The 16,782-nt window shown below is 49.1% G+C and overlaps 1 protein-coding gene across 3 annotated transcripts in view; it reads left to right on the top strand.

Moving 5' to 3' along the window:
• ARHGAP22 (Rho GTPase activating protein 22) overlaps positions 1 to 16,782 on the top strand; it is a 161,505-nt gene that overhangs the window by 22,049 nt on the left and 122,674 nt on the right. For all 3 annotated transcript variants that reach the window (XM_058542851.1, XM_058542850.1, XM_058542849.1), the window contains exon 2: positions 5,022 to 5,221. In XM_058542851.1, coding sequence (XP_058398834.1) covers positions 5,022 to 5,221 — 200 coding nt within the window. The remainder of the gene's footprint in view (positions 1 to 5,021; positions 5,222 to 16,782) is intronic.

The following is a 16,782-nucleotide window of genomic DNA, read 5'->3' as shown; positions in this document are numbered from 1 at the left end:
CCCACCTCCCCTGAGAGAGGCCCAAATTCTGGTCACCCTTCAAGGCCCCGCTTGGGTGCTCACTCCTCCAGGGGGCTCTGCAGATGTCTATAGCAGGAAGGTCTGCACCTTCATGTAAGCGTCTGCAGCCTTTCTTGTCCACGGGGCTGTGGCTCTGTCATCTCTGTGTGGTTGCTCTTCGTGATTTATTTCTCCTGCCAGATAGGGGCTCCCGGGGGAACACAAACAACTCAGAGTTCTGCACTGTACCTGGAGCAGTGCAGTGGGTTTGGAAGGCAGGAATGAATGAGTGAGTGAATGAATGAATGATTGTGCTTTTGAGCAGAAGAGCCCGACTTTGAGGAGGGTGAAGGGTACCCTCCTCTTCCCTGGGTCACGAGCCTGCCCTGGGCCTGCTCCTGGGCCCTCTCCAGAGACTCCCATCAGTTCTGGAAGCTTAGAGTATCAAAGCTATTTGACCTGAAACCTTGGCTTAAATATTTCCAGAACTGAAAAAGTTGATTCAAGGAAGTGCTGAGGACAGGAACAGCGGATATTAATAAATCATAACAATGATTATTTTCCTTTCAAGACACTCAGTTGGCCTTATAAGCAATATCTGTGTGATTGATCAGCTGGGGAGAACCTGGGCTGGTTTGGCAGCGTAAGTAGCATCCGCAGGCAGTGCCTCCCTGGTGACCTGTGGGGAGCAGAAGCTGGCCTTTCCTCTCCTCCGCAGAGCCAGGGCAGGGCAGGTGGGATGCTCACATCTGCTGAGACCAAGACCAGCCATAGCTTCCCGCCCCAGATCGGGCCCAGCCTCCTTGCCCTGGTGAATGAGGCTCCCCCTTGCCTGCTCCCTCCATACCTGCAGCCCTCAGGAGGGCCGTCTCCAGGGCTTGGGGATCAGGGCAGAAAATGCCCGTTTCTTTGCCTTGCCACAGTGAGGGAACTCTGGGCCCATCACCACCGTGGTTATCTGTTTATTGCACAAGTGTGCTGGGCGTCTGCTCTCTGCTAGGCTCAGCGTCCGGGGTCCTGTGCTGCCCTCGGACAGTGCCTGGACAGAGAGCACCTCTGCAGACATCGCCCAGCGCAGAGCCAAGGGCCCTGCACTCATCAGTGTCAAGATGCACTAATGAGTCACAGAGTTTTTGTCAAGGCCCTACTGTATCCTGGCCCTGCACAGGATGCTGCAAGGGATATGGAAGGAAGGGCAGGCGCAGCCCCGGTCCTAGCAGCGCTATGATCTTGTCAAATGAGACAGCTTCAGGCCCTGTTGTAATAGAAGACAAGAGACAGAACCAGGGATGTGGTGCTAGAACATTCCATGAAGCTGAAGAGGGTCTGTGGAAAGATAGGTGGTTCCAAGCAGCCCTTGCAGATTCCCTGAGAAGATGAGAATAAACAGTGGAGGCCTGAGCCAGTCCACTGACTCCAGAGATTCGTCACCCACTGGGGCCCAGCTCCTGCCTAGGCTCATGTTAGAAATCTCAGGTAATTAAAAAACAAAAGCCTAGGCCCTGGTGACTTAATTTTACTCTCGATTCTTGACCCATTAAAGGAATTTTAGAGATGGGAAAACTGAGACCCAGACAAGAAAACTTGGTTACTGAACCAAGGGGACACACCTGTCCCCTCTCCCTCCTCAGTCCTCCATCAGACTCCCCCAGAATACTGGGGTCATGGTAACCCTCATCTCCATGTCCCCAGGGCCCAACACAGCCCCAGATCCTGGAAGAGGATCAGTGAGTGTCTGTTAATCCAGCCCTGCTCCAGCCCCTCGACAGCTTGAGATGGGAGGAGAGACAGAGAAGCTCCTAGAAGTGGCAAGGCCCCTCCTGATGCCTTTGCACCGCATTGGGCAGAGCCCCCACCTGCCTGCCAGTGGCTCAGCCCAGCCTCCCCCAGGCAGGTCATTTACCCCTTCATGGCAGGCTGTTGAGGTTGCAGAGCAGTGGGGCCATGGGCACCTGGAGATGAAAAGGCAGCCTTTCCAGGGCTGCAGGAAGATTTCTAGGGAAGGGCTAAGGCTCATGGGAGAAAGGGAAGAGGACTCAAGTGACCCATGGACCTGCAGGGACCCCAGCCACTTCCCCCCGACCTCCTGCTCCTAGCCAGCCTTTCCCACCAGGGGCAGTCAGTTAAGTGGACAAAGGGAGCAAGCAGATGGTTCATACTATTAATAGAAGCCCATGCAAAGATGTTCCCTGGTAAGTAATCCAAAAACACGGTGAGCTAAGACAATAGCTATCATTTTATACCTACTAAATTATGGAGTAGGAATATTCAGATTATGATAGTTCATGTTGTTGGCTATGAAGACAGTGGCCCCTAGTGTAATTTTGTGGTGTAATATATCCACACACCATTTTTAGAAGGAACACCTAAGGAGCTAAAGGCCATAGGAAGGTCCGTGCCTTCTGCCCCGTGAGCTCACCTAGGAAGCAGTCTTCAGGAAATAGATCTGCATGGAGACGTCCACTGCATTTCCATTATCATAATCATTGTTGCCATGGTAACAGTTACTGGGCACCTTGTAGGTGCCAAGCACTCTGCCAGGCGTGGCCATCTCTCCTTCTCCAAGTAGCCTGGCAGGGTTTGGAACTGTCATCCCACGTGGGCCCAGCTTGCTGATCAGCAGACTGAGGCACAGAGAGTTCACAGAGCTGGCAATGACCCGAGCCCAAGTCTGCATTTCTTCAACTGGACGCCCTTGCCTCTCCAGTTAAATAACTGATGTTGGAAGGAATCCAAGTGCCCAGCAATGAGGAAATCTTTAGGTAATTCACAGGGAGAGTAAAGAGCCATAGAAATAGAGAAGAGAAGTACACTTTCATCTGGTCCACATCAATATGCATGGGGACCAGGACCAGCAGAAAGGCGGGGAGCAAAGATGTAGATCGACCGGTAAGAGCAAGAACAAGTGATGCTCAGCCTCGGGCGCTGGGCCCTGCGGAGCTTCAGAGGCAGGCCGCTTTCCTGGAGGAGGAGCTGGGCCGTGCCACCCAGACTTGACTCCTCTGATTTGCCTTCTCTTCAGTCTCTAGAAAAAAACCCGCTGCCTTCAGGGATTGCCGATCCCCCTTCCGTGTGCTGGGGAGGGCCTGGAAACATCCCACTTCCTCTCTGGGCCAAAGCACAGCCAAGACAAGGCTGGAACATTCAACACCGGCCTCACCACAGCCGAGGGATGGCAACAGGGAGTCCAGGCGGGGCGGACAAGGACCTACATGGGCTGACGTGAGAGGCTGACGGTACCCATGGAGCCGTCACGGCTGGTCAGAGTGCCGGAGAGAAGAGATGATGCCCCCCCTTAATCCTCCTGCCATCAGTGAGCTGACCCCTTGTAGAGCAGGGCCCACAGGATGGCCTTGTTATTTTTTGCTGTTGTAAAAGTGATAGATTCAGGATTATATACCAGGCCATATAACGCTGGAGGCAAAACTGGGAACCACCAGGCCACGGGGTCTCCTTGGATACCAGCCAAGAGTCATGTTACATTCAATGTCATGTTAATACACAGACATGTCTAGCAATAAGGGCAAGCCTAAGTAGCCTGTGAAATGTGGCAATAATGACTTACATCCATCGCCTGCCTGGCACGCTGCTGAGGGCCACACAGTTAGAACTGGATAAGTCATCCTGTCCTCCCATCCCTACCCCTCAGTCTAGAGGGACTGAAAGGCAACCACACAGGTAATTGCCAGCTACAGACACATGTCCTGGTAGGGGTTGGAATGGCTGCAGGAGATTTAGAAGGAAGGTTCTGCGGAGTTGGATCTTGAAGGATGAATAGAAGCTCACCATGCAGCCAAAGCCAGGGGTTGAGTGGGAAAGGGACGGAAGGAAGGTCCAGGTTAGTGGGACAGCATGGACAGAGTGTAGGCCAGGCTTAGGGAACTGCAGTCACCAGTGTAACAGGAGGAGCTCACACACACACACGCACACACACAATCACTGGTACAATGCAGCAACTGTGGGTTGCAGGGACCATGTGTTCCGATCAGAAGTTAGGATCCGTGGTCTGAGATTGACAAATGTGGTTACATTAGGACTCAGAATTGTTGCTCCCAAGTCCATGATGGCCCTCCTAGTGACCACTGCAGCAATATCCCTGATACTGCCCAGAGAGAGGAGAGGAGCTCCCCCTGGGACAGAGGAGAGGGAGGGAGGGGAAAGGCTGGGAGGGCCAGGAGGGAACAAGAACTCAGTCACCGCAGTGAAGGGCCGTACCAACCCTGGCCGAGCGCTGGTCAGTGGTGTCAGCTGGGGAGAAGAAGGGGCCCGCAGGGACAGAAGGGCTCACGGGATCTCAGAGGCAGGAAAGACAGCCCCTTTGCCCTGCCAATGAGCCATCAACAGGTCACAACATAGAGTTGCAGCAGACGCCCAGCGGTCCAGGCTCACCCTGCCAGGATGGTCCCAGGGAAGCAGCAGGTGGCTTTGGGGGGTCTGGGCAATGTGCTCAGGTCTGATGCCTCCAGAGGAGGGGTGCCATGCAGAAACCACGGAGAGGCTCTGGATGGGGCCAGCTCCCTCGGGGCCTGAATAACAGGAATGCTGCTAGAACATGAGCTCCAGCAGAACCCAGATTTTTATGTTTTTTTGTTTCACTGCTTTATCCCCGGCACCTAGAAAAATGACTGGCATATAGTAAGTACCCAATAAATAGTTGCTGAATGAATAAATAAATGAACCATTGAACAAGTGGAAGGATGGATGGATCCATGGACAGATGCATGGGTGGATGAATAAACCTGGGGAAATGGAGAACCTAGGACCCCAGAGACACAGCAGAAACTAAGCAGGCAGGCAGGCTGTGCACCTACATCAGGTGGATAACTTTGGGCTGCTGCTGCTGAGTTGCTCCAGCCCATGCCCCTTCCAGCCCGTGGGGGAAGTAGGCTGAGCATGATCATGCCCTGCTGAACTAAGCTCCCATGCCCTGGTGGCAGGGCAGCTGGGATGCCAGGATGGGGCAAGGACTGACAACAGGCACGCCATCCTTCACACTCACTGTGTGTGTTCTTGGCTTCCAGCCCGCTCCAAAAGCCTGGTGATGGGGGAGCAGAGCCGGAGCCCTGGACGGCCGCCTTGCCCCCACAGGCTGGGCCCCGTGCTGAAGGCGGGCTGGCTGAAGAAGCAGAGGAGCATCATGAAGAACTGGCAGAAGCGCTGGTTCGTGCTGCGCGGGGACCAGCTCTTCTACTACAAGGACAAAGACGAGACCAAGCCCCAGGTGAGAAGCACATGTCCTGTGTCCAGTGGGCATCATGGGGGGGGCTCCAAGGGAGGGTTACCTCTGCCCAGGAGAGGGGGGAAGGCAGAGAGACCCTCCTGTAAGGTCCTCCACCCCTCAAGCACCCAAGCCACTGGCTCCACTCAGTGTGCCATTTCACTGGGATTTCCAAAGTGATTTTTAGCCCCCGTGTTCCTGGTATCACAGCTTGTTTTACTGAAGCGCATCCACGGCCTCAGTACTGAAAATGTTTCCTTACAGTGTTGATAGAGAGCATCTCTGCACAGCTTAAGGAAACAACTCTTCCCTAAGTTCTTTTCAGCCTCTTAGTGCTTCTAAGGAGGACACAAGTGCACACATTGCATTACTTCCCCTGTGCAGGGAAATGGTAGCCAGACAAATCTAACCTCAAACTGCAATCTGGCTCCCTGTGAAACCCTTGTGTTGGCTGCCTCTGCCTCTCATTGGCTGCTTCTGTTTCCCACCAACGCTACGAGATACACCCGGGGTGCTTACCACATCTGCCTTTCTATCCAAATTGCACTAAGTTCACTCACTCAGAGCGACTAGTGGCCTCATCCCACGGTGGTGTGGCCTGGTCACGGTTGGACCGTGCAAACGTACTAATGAAGTGGCCCTTGTGCTGCCGTGCAGGGCAGCTGGGCTTGCGGGGCTTGGGCCATCCAGTCCTTGTTGTGGGATTCAGAGAGAGAAAGGACATCTGGGAGATCCCCTCATTTCTCTTGGGAAAAATGGGGAAAGGAACTTAAAGGACTTGTCCCAAAGGATGTGCTCCTGGTCATTGCTCCAAGTTGGAAAGAAAAGGGAGATCCCCTTGTTAGAGGTCAGAAGTCACAGAGTCTCGCTTGGCGGGCAGGAGCTGTGCACGTCTCAGCAGTTCCTCCAGTGTGCTCAGGGGCCTGGGTGGCAGCGAGGGTGCTCAGCGATGGGCCGGGGTGAGGAGGTACCTGGGCACAGCACAGGGTCACATCGACATCACGGTGAGATAATGACTGTTTCACCCCTCTTTCAATTCTTCTGAGTATATCAAGGAGGACATGTCATATCTTCAATACTTCTCCAACACTTGGGATCCTCCCTTAAGAAAAAATGGAGCTCTGGGGTGGGAAGGAGCAGGCCTCAGCTCAGAGACTTCAGTGGCACAGTAACTGGCTGCAACTTAATAACTTTCTGTCTTCACTGTGTTTATTCTGATGGTTAACTTCTGTTTATGGAGAGTAATACTGGTTTCCATTCATGATATCACGTTTTCCTTTCTAAAATGTATCTAAGCTAAAAACGAGAAGTGTTGCACTGCGACGTGACTGGACTTAACGCCACTGAACTATACACTTAAAAGTGGTTAAAATGGTAAATTATGTTATGTATATTTTACCACAATAAAAAAAATACATAACACGTGAGACCACTTAAGGAAAACTTTTACATAAATAATAGTACAGATGGGAAGTGGGTGTGACAAAAATCCTGAAGGTGGATCTAAACCAAAGTTTGGGGAACCCGGGTCTTGTCCAGCCTCCCTGGTTTTATAAGGAAAGAAAACAGCCCCCAGAGAGGTTGGGTGCAACATATAGGAACGTTGGAGTTAAACAGATCTGAATTTGATCTGAATTAGGTCTAGCATACCAGCTGTATGACTTGGGACAAGTCACTTAAATTTTTTTTCTTTCAGTTTTATTATTGCTCAAAAGGAGACATCATTACCTATGTCACAGAGACGTGCTAAGGATTAATGTAGACATGTACATGACTGAATGCAAATCCTAGCACAGGGGGCACTGAAGTCCAGGTACCCTCACACTCCCTCCGCCTTGTTTTTGCCTTACTCCCCCCTCTCCCGGCCTTGCCCCTGAGCCTGCTGCCCAGATCGGGCACCACACCTCTGGCTTGCCCACTTCTTTCCTGGCTGACCTTTTGGTGACATGTCACTCTGACGACTGTGACCAGAGTTGCCAGGGTCCTCAGCCACTCAGAGTCCTGCCTGTAGCCCCTACTGTCACGACCACCCCCCTCCCCCAGGCCCAGCCCACAGCACCATCTCCTGGGAGAACTGCATCATGATGCTAGGTGAGCCCAATGGACTAAAGTAACACGTCAAGGTCACCAGGCTATGTGTGGACCCCTGCCGCAGGCTTCCCCACATATTCCTCATGGCAAGCCCTGGGTGGTCCTCACCCACCAGCTGTAACTCCATAAGGAACCTCCATCTCCCAGATTTCCTGAACCAGACATTCCTCTTCCTTGCCTGCCACTGTTTCCAGACTTCAATGGCTTCTAGTGGAAACAGCTAATAAAATGGAGGCATTGACATACCCAGTCACCAGCCAGGACATAGGAGGAGCCCACAGGCCCAACCCAAACTAAATCAGGGCTTTCATTGCTAGGGAGCCATTGGATCCCAGAAAGGAGCCAGCATCTCCCAAGAGATGCCAGCATCACATCCAGGGCTCCTCTTTCAGCCTCTCTGAGCCTGGCTGACACTCCCAAATCCTCCTGGGACATTGTTCCTTGCCATAATTCTCCCTCCCCAACGAAGCCTAACTGCTCTGGCGGCCGCATTGCACAGGTTCCCAATCTCAAGAAGGCAATTGGTCAGATTTGACTCAGTTAGCTTATACAGTATGATCTCAAACCTGCATGCTTGCCAGCAAAATAGCCCACACATTTCCACTTAATTGCACGAACTACATGTAATGGACTAATTCTCAATATCTGGTTCCTGGAAACATGCGCCCTGCTGACCGTTTACAGTGACAGAAGTGCCCAGGCAGCGAGCACCCTCCTGACAGGTGGCCTATCATCTGTCTAGTGGACGTAACTGTCGAGAGGAGGGATGTCCAGCTCCCCTTGATGCTGCCCAGAGCACATAACGCTTGATGAGGATCACTCTCAACCCACATTCTTGTTCTCTCTCTGGAGCCCTATCTCTTCCCCTCTCCCCTTCACACGCGCAAGAAGGTCAGCAGAGGACAGAGAGCCTAGAGATGGGGAAGATTGGAGGAAGACAGAGGATGAGGAAGTGGCTTGCTCAAGCTCAGATGGAAAGACTAGGCAAAGACACTTTAAAACAGAACCCAAAAGTGTGCCCCTGTCCCTCCAGCTTTCCCCAATATAAGTCCCTGGTAGTTTCCAGCAGACAGGCCCTACAGTTTCACTCATAGAAGACTCCAGGTTTTTTCATCCTAATGTTTTAGCTTCTGCTTGAAATGTTTCTTGAACCATGAAAACTCCTGCCACATCCTTTGTCAATCAGCCTGGTCATTTCCGCTGTTTGAGGACTCACTTTCAGTCTAGTTATCCTGGTCCTTTGCTTGTGGGTTTCCTGGCTTTGAATAGAAGCAGAATAGAACAGAAATGGAAAGTATAACTTCCAAGACATGAGAGGGAAAAAATGTAACAAAGTAAATGTAATCAGTTCAACAAATAGGCAGAAAATGAGGGAAAAGGGGAAAAAAACAAGAAAGAAAGGTAATAGAAACCTAGAAATAAATAAGATGGCAAAGAATAGGTGCAAATATTTCAGTTGTCATAATAAATGTGAGTAGGTCAGATTCGTCTGTCTGTTAGATAATGGAAAGTGGAAGATTGGCTTTAAAAAAGAGAGCAATAAACAAAAAGGTTGAAAAACAAAACAATGGAAATAAGATAAGCCAGCAAATGTGAGCAAAAAGAAAGCAGATTTAGCCACATCAAAATCAAATAAAATACAATTCAAGGTGCTAAGAGTAAAAGGGAACAAAGAGAAATATTTCAGGGGCCGGCCCGGTGGCGCAAGCGGTTGGGTGCGCGCGCTCCGCTGCGGCAGCCCGGGGTTCGGTGGCGCAAGCGGTTGGGTGCGCGCGCTCCGCTGCGGCAGCCCGGGGTTCGCTGGTTCGGATCCCGGGCGCGCACCAACGCACTGCTTTGGCAGGCCATGCTGTGGCGGCATCCCATATAAAGTGGAGGAGGATGGGCACGGATGTTAGCCCAGGGCCGTCTTCCTCGGCAAAAAAAAGAGGAGGATTGGCGGATGTTAGCACAGGGCTGATCTCCTCACAAAAAAAAAAAAAGAAATATTTCCCAATAATATAAATAACATCCCACCAAGAAAATAGAGGAGCTGTGAACTTTTATGTTCTGAATGACATAGCTCTGAAGGAGACATAAACAAAGAAAAACAATACTCATTGTTTGTCACTTTTTTCAAAAAATTAAATCATAGAGACACATTCACTGACAATAGCACAAAGAAAATAAAACTTAGAAATTAAGGACAAAATGATAGTGAATGAGGGTGTGTATGCGAGAGAGATCTACACATGCGGAAATAAAATACTCACACTTCATAATACCTCCCAAATTAATAAGAAAATCTAAACTTAAATTCTAACTGCTAGTTAAAGATGACATTTAAAAACCCCAAAGCTCCAGTAAAGAGCACTGAAGGCGTGCTTTGGAAGGTGTAAACGCACGTAGATGGAAAGGACGGGAGGGAGACAGCAGCGGCATCATTCGGATGCCTGAAAGCAGATGGGCGATAGAGGCAGCTGACTTAGCAGACCCGAGAGAGCAGAATTCCAAGCCAGCACCAGGGAGAGCACAAAAATCTGCCTGGTTTGCAAAGCAGTACCCTGTCACCCCCACCAAAGACTCGGGAACTGGCGAGACCACATATCTCCGGAAATGAGGGCAAAAGAGGAACTAAAAACAGGAGAACTGGTGCGAAATCAGTTTAAAGAGCAATTAGATCCCAGATCTCCTGAACAACCTAACGCAGAGCCATGACTGCCCTCCCCACCTCGGGCGAACACTGGAGTTTATTCTCTGGGAAGGTTAAGAGAGAGGCACTTCATAGTGAGGACCTGGCCCAGTCGTTGGTGGGAGGACCACACTGAGAACAGGAGGGTTAGACAGAAGTTGATTTGCAGGCCAGTTACTTGGCCCTTCCCATCTTCATCGCACATTTGGCTCCCAGGCCCCTACAGCCAGGAATAGCCCTCAGGAAGGAAATGAAGAATTTTCATTGGAGACTCTGACAGGCCAAGAAGAAAAAGTACTGAGAGCAGGGTTTCCCCAGGGAAACAGCCCAGGCAGATCGCTCTCTCTTGTCTGCCATGTGAACGGTTCCCCGCCTCCCTCATACAACTTCCAGTCAGCTGCTGAGAGCACCGCTAGGTAGGAGCAAAGAGCTCTGGGTCATTAGACATCAAGGAAGGACAGATGCAATCACAGGAAAGAAAAACAAGCAAGTTGGAGGCAACCAATCTATGCAGGGGGAAGAAACCTGTTACGTAAAACAACCTTTAGCATCCTCAGAGAGACTATAAAATGGGCAGTCAGAGAACAAACACTCCCAGAATTCAGAAATAAGATATCAGAAACAAAACCTCAAAGGAAGGGTTGGAGGAAGACCTTGACACAATCTCCCAGAAAGAAGAGAAGAGCAACAGAGTGTGAAAGAGGAGCGACAACCCAACGTCTGAACAGAAGGAGTCCTAGAAAGCGGTAAGTTCTAGGAAGTGGTAATCTAGAAAGAGAGAAGAAAGGAATCCTTAGAGAAACGCTTCAGTTACATTACATTTCCCGGAATGGGAGTAAAGACACTGAGTCCTGACTGACATAACCAGAGTTACCATGGTCGCCACGGAGGCTCAGGAAGGCACATAAGGAGTGGGGGAGGGGCACACGGCCCAAAATCTCAGCCTTCCATGCCGGGAATGCCTTAGATGATGCCTCAAATTTTAAATCAAGACATAGTAATATAAGCATTATTATTTAGAAATAAACATAAGAACCAAAAAAAAAAAAACCTCATCTATAAGAGCTGAAAGTGGTGACTGAGATTCGGGCGATGGTTGAAGAGGAAGAATTGCTGCCTTGTAGAACTATTCGATTCTTTAAACTCTGCTGAGGTATAACTTTTAAAAAATAAACAAGGGGTGGCCCAGTGGGGTAGTGGTTAGGTTCATGCACTCAGCTTCGGCAGCCCGGGGTTTGCGGGTTTGGATCCTGGGCACAGACCTATGCACCACTCATCAAGCCGTGCTGTGGCGGCGTCCTACATACAAAACAGAGGAAGATGGGCACGGATGTTAGCTCAGTGACAGTCTTCCTCACCAAAATAAATAATTAAATAAATGAAAAATAAAAAAATTTTTCACTAAAAAATAAGTGAAATAAAACTGAAATAATTTATTTCTGGAATTTTCAGAATATGTCTACTACAATTCAGATCTGTAGGGTAGGGCTGTGAGGGGCATGGAGAGTGAGGTGGTGATCAGAAAACTTGAGATTTATCTGTATCATTTTAATTTCTCACAGTGAGACTATATTCGTTTAAGTCCATATTTTAAAATATTTTTAATTTAAACAAGAAAAGAAAAACTAAAACCAAAAGAGGAAAGCGACATGGATACAGTTCTAGAGAGTTCTTCAGGTAACCAGAAAGGGGATCAGGTGAGGGGTCAGACAAAGGGCTCCCTCTTCTAGACAGAGCCAGCCACCGAGCCCAGCGGCATCTGCAGAGCTGGCCCTGGCACATTGGAGGTGCTCAGAAAATATGTTTAAAATAAACTTTGGGGGGACCTCTGTGTCTGGCAGCTCCCACCCGAGGAGGAGCCCAGAGTCTCCGAAGTATAAGTGTGAGGCACATCGTATAGGCAGGAACACAAATTGCAGACGTGGTACCAAAAGCTGGACGTGGAGGGGCTTGGGTGCCACACCCAGGAGCTGGGTCCTCATTCTGTCGGCAGTGTTGGGGGGCTGTGAAGGTTTGGGGCTCAGACTTGGTCTTAAAAACTCCAAGAGGAAAGTCTTCCCGCAACAGTACAGGCAGGGGTTGGGAGGGGGCCAGGCTGGAGGCAGAAAGACTATTCAGAGGGGGGCTGTGGTCCTAACATCCCTTGTAGCCTAGAAAATCTCCACAGGCTGGAGCAAGGAGGTGGGAGCCTTGGGAGCAGCAGAGGAAAAAGCGGGAGAGGTGACGCCTGCAGTCTCGATCTACGCCCCTGTGGCTGATGCAGCTGTGGCTTCTAGCAGAGGCGATTTGAAAATCACTTTGAGGTCAGGCTGGGTTTTGTTTTGTTTTTTTCCAGGAGGAGAAGTGATGGGAAGCTTGGCAGTGGGAGAGAAGATTGATTTAAAGTTTGATTTAATTTAGAGTAAAAGCTTGGAATTGGGAGGAGGAAGGACAAGATGGATGGGAAAGCAGATGCACTTCTAGGAGTGAACATTAACATTGGACAATCAGAAACCAGAGATCTTTAAGAAATAGGAAACCTCAGGGGAGGAGAGAGAGGCCATCTGACCCTGGAGCTTGAGGGTCACAGGAAACGTTCCAGCCTGCAGCCAATCGTCCCTTTTCTTTGGCTGTTGTTTACCAAACTTGTACATCAAAGAAAAAACGGTGCTGTCAAGAGCTGGTTCCTTGGGTCCTTGCCCCTGAAGAAGGTGCCTGGATTGTCTCTGTTTTTAGGATGAGGGAACTGGGGGGCTGGCGTCAGGCCTAGGTTAATGGGCGCGCTCCCACAGCGCCTGAAGTCTGGCAGAGTGCAGTGATAGGGCTGGGAAGCAGCCCTTTGCTGTGCTGCTTCATGTCTGCCCGCAGAACCTCGCAACCTTGGCTGTGTGAGACTCTGCCCACCTTATCTCAGCACTATCTGGGGCACAATTAAGATGCTGTCGGGCTGGTCAGCGCCCATCCCAGGCTCACAGGAAGTCACAAGGCAGCCTATGTGTCAGACATTCTTTCATACCTAGACCTCATAAATCCCACTCAGCTGGAGTTGATTTAGCAAACGGTAACTGAGCATCCTTCATAAGTTGTAAACTGTTACTCAGACCAGCCAAGAGGTCATCATCATCATTATTATTATTGCTGTTGTTGATATTCCTACTGTTATTTTATAGCGCTTCCTTCCTTTAATGCCTGTTCTTTGACCTAGACTGTAGACTTCATTCAAGCAGGGCCTCAGTCTGTCTCATCACTTCTCTTTCCCCCCACCCAGCACAGTGCCTGACACATCATTAATGCTCAGTAATATTTGATGCTTACATGAATAATTGAATGAATGAGTGAATGAAGAAATAAATAAATTAAATGAACGAAGGAACGCTCTGACCCAGCCTTATGTCAGACCCTGGGTGGCAAATATTTCGTTGTCTTTATAAAGTGCCTGATGGTTGGCAAGGAGTTTATTGGACTGCCTGCCACTATTAGAATTGTAAGCTCACCAAGGTTGGGATTTTGTCTGTTTTATTTACCTCTGTGTCCTCAGTGTCCAGAGCAGTGTCCGACACATAGAAGAAACCCAATAAATACTTGTTGAATAAACATTCACAGTTTCCTTTGAGCCTCACAGTAAACTTACAAGGGCAGATACAATTAATTTCCACTGTACAGATGGAGAAAGTGATGTTCAGAAAGGTGGAATGCAAGCTTTCATACTATAATGGAAAGAAAAGAATATTTGGAATCAGAGAATCTGAGTTCAAATCCCATGTGTACCACCTAGGAGCAGATCGTTGAAGCCCCTCTTGCTCCACTTTTGGTGTGGTGTTCTGGGGCTCCGGCTGCACGAAGGTTTCGACAAATGAAAGTTGTTGGCGGTGCTGTTGTCAGTGCTGCCTAAACACTCAGTCAAGATTCATATAATCCTCAGAATGGGATCTAAAATGGAAGACCTCCAAGAAGTGTAGGAAGGCTTCTAAAATGAAATGTGAAAAGCAGGTGACAGATCCAGAAAGCAGGGATCGCCCGAACCAACAGGCTCCCTGTGAGCTGCCCTGAGCATGGTCTGCATTGCCTTTTTCAATTAGGAGTCCAGGCCAGTGGGTGTCAGGACTGCCGTGGACACCCGGTGTCTGGCCTCAGCAAATTGTTTTACGGAATCCTGCATGATAGAGAAGAATGACAGATTTCCAGATTTTGGCTTCACTGCTTACCAGCTAGTAACTAGAGAAGGTATTTCCCTCTCTGAGCCTCAGTTTCCTCTTTGTGAGACGAAAATAACCACACCTACCTCACAGGGCTGCCGTAAGAGTAGGATTCAATATATAGGAAATACCCTAGTGGTGGGCTTCTCCCCTGGGTGGAACTGTACCCAGCGAAGATTAGCAAATTGTCCAGCTCAATCAAACAAGAGGAGTCCAGTGGCATGCAGTACGGCCCTGATCTTGGCTCTGCCTTCCTTCATGGGTTTGACTCTAAATAAAGCTAACACACATGCATTGTGGACCAGGCATGGTTCTAAGTGCTTGGCATGTATTACCTTGCTTTAATTCTCACAGCAACTCTACAAGATATGTGGTAGATAGTCTCCAAGGATGGCCGCCACCCATTCCTCCCCTCCCTACATGCATGCCCCTCCTCCCAACAAGAAATGGAGTCTATTTCCCCTCCTCTGCACCTGAGCTGCCCTTGTGACTATTTAACCAATAGAATGAGACAGAAGTGATGATGTGCAGGTTCTAGGTTCAGCCCTTGAGATGCCAAGCTTTTTTCTGCTTTTGCTGCGGGAAGCTGCCGCCATGCTGTAAGGATGCCTGAGTGGACCACAGAATGATGAGGAAGCATGTGGAGGAGGGAGACCACCTGGCCCAGGCAGATGCGTGAGGCCATCTTGGACCTTCTAGCTCATTCCAACCACCAGCTGAATGTAGCCAAGTGAGTGACTCTGGACCGTGCCAGGTGGAGCAGAAGAACTGTCAGCTGAGCCCTACCTGAATTCCTGGGCCACAGAATCATGAGGAATAATGAAAAAAAAATCACTGTTTTTTAAGCACTGAGTTTTGGAGTGGTTTGTTATGCACCAATAGATGACTGAAACAATTTAGGAATGATTATTTGCCCCACTTTCCAGATAAGGAAACTGAGGCACAGAGAGGTTAAGTGACTTGCTTGAGATCACATAAAGCTAGTAAGTGCTAGGGCCAAGACCCAAAACTCAACAATCGACCTCAGAATCCACTCTCTTAATCATTAGGCTACTGTGTATTGTTTTTGATGACATTAAAAATCCAAAATCACACGTAGTGAATTCACGGAGCTGGGAGGAACAGCAAAGGTAGAAAAGAGCATTGAGATTCAAAATAATCTTGACAGGCTGGTTTCATGGGAAATTAAAATTTTTTTAATTTTTTATTATAAAATAATTTATATTATAAATATATAAATATAATTTTATTATATTATATATTATATATTATAAATATATAAAATAATTTATATTATAAAATATAAATATTTTAAAATATTAAAATATTAATTAAAATAATTAAAATATTAAAATAAAATATAAAGTCCTCCCTTTGGTTCAAAAAATCACTTGATTTCACAGAATGGAGAGACCTAGATTTAAGAATAGGTTGAATGAGACACAGTTAAAGTTTGCATTACTGGAAAGCTCAATATAGACTAACAGTGAAATGTGGTTGCCCGAAATCTGCTGAGGACCCTGGGTTGTACTGAGATGCGTAGAAATTAGAACAAGAGAGGGGACCCCCACTGAGCACTGCCATGGTCAGACCAGGTCACAACCGGAGAATGATGGTCCCCTCAAGGCACCCTATTTTCAGCATGTCAGGGACAGGGCAACCAGGATGGTGAGGGGTCTGAACTCCTGCCCATATGAGGGACAAACTGAATAAATCATCTAGAGAAGAGAAATCTTGGGAAGGGCACTGGATCAGGCACCGCATCCTCATGTGAACAAGACTATATTTATTCTGTGAACCTCCAGAAGCAGTAGGCAGGACAAATGGAAGTGCCTAGAGGCCACCATATGTGAAGAACACTCCGTTCCAGTGGAGTGGTCTGCTGGGCAGGGATGAGCTCCAGTCCCAGGTGCTGGGTAAGCCGAAACCAGACTGTCACCTGACTAAGCAGCTTCAAGGAGAGTGGATCGTTGGGTGGGAAGTTGGCCAGAGATGATCTCCTTATACCCTTTCAACTCTCAAAGCCAAGAGGTCAGTGGAGACCTTATAAAGCCAGGAAGAATGGAGGAACAATAACTAGAGTCGGCCAAACCATAGGGGTTTTCAGAAGTCCCACCCTAGACGAGCAAAGAATGAGGCCAAAGCAGGCGAGCTCTGGGGATCTGGCCAGAGCTGGCCAATTACCCAGAATTCCTACTGTTGGTGCCACTTGAGGACTTTGGCGGCCATTTTGTGCAGAACTCAGCGTTGGCACCTGGCAAAGGTCTTTGTAGAGACACGATTGGCGGCAAGAGGACTGATGGATTCAGACCTCAGTGCCATGGAACCTTTGCAGCTGGTATCTCCAACCAGTCACGTTTGGCCTGGTAAACTTGCCCCTGACTTCCCGAAATCCCAGAGAGCCTGGCTCCACTTCCTCCTTCATTCTTTCCACCTGCAAATCTCCGTCCACAGAACAGGCAGCTGATTACCTCCCTAGCTGCTTCCGTGGATCTTGGCACAGCAGATTCTAGTCGATCCAGCTGTGCTCAGAAGGAACAGGTGTGAGCGTGAGGGAAGGCGCCGAGGCACCACACAAGCCCTGCTCGCCGCCCCAGGACAGCTCAGCAGCCCTTGAGCAAATGTCC

The sequence above is a fragment of the Diceros bicornis genome, chromosome 6 (assembly GCF_020826845.1).
Source record: "Diceros bicornis minor isolate mBicDic1 chromosome 6, mDicBic1.mat.cur, whole genome shotgun sequence".
NCBI lineage: Eukaryota > Metazoa > Chordata > Mammalia > Perissodactyla > Rhinocerotidae > Diceros > Diceros bicornis.
This window is presented reverse-complemented; position numbering and strand designations above follow the sequence as displayed.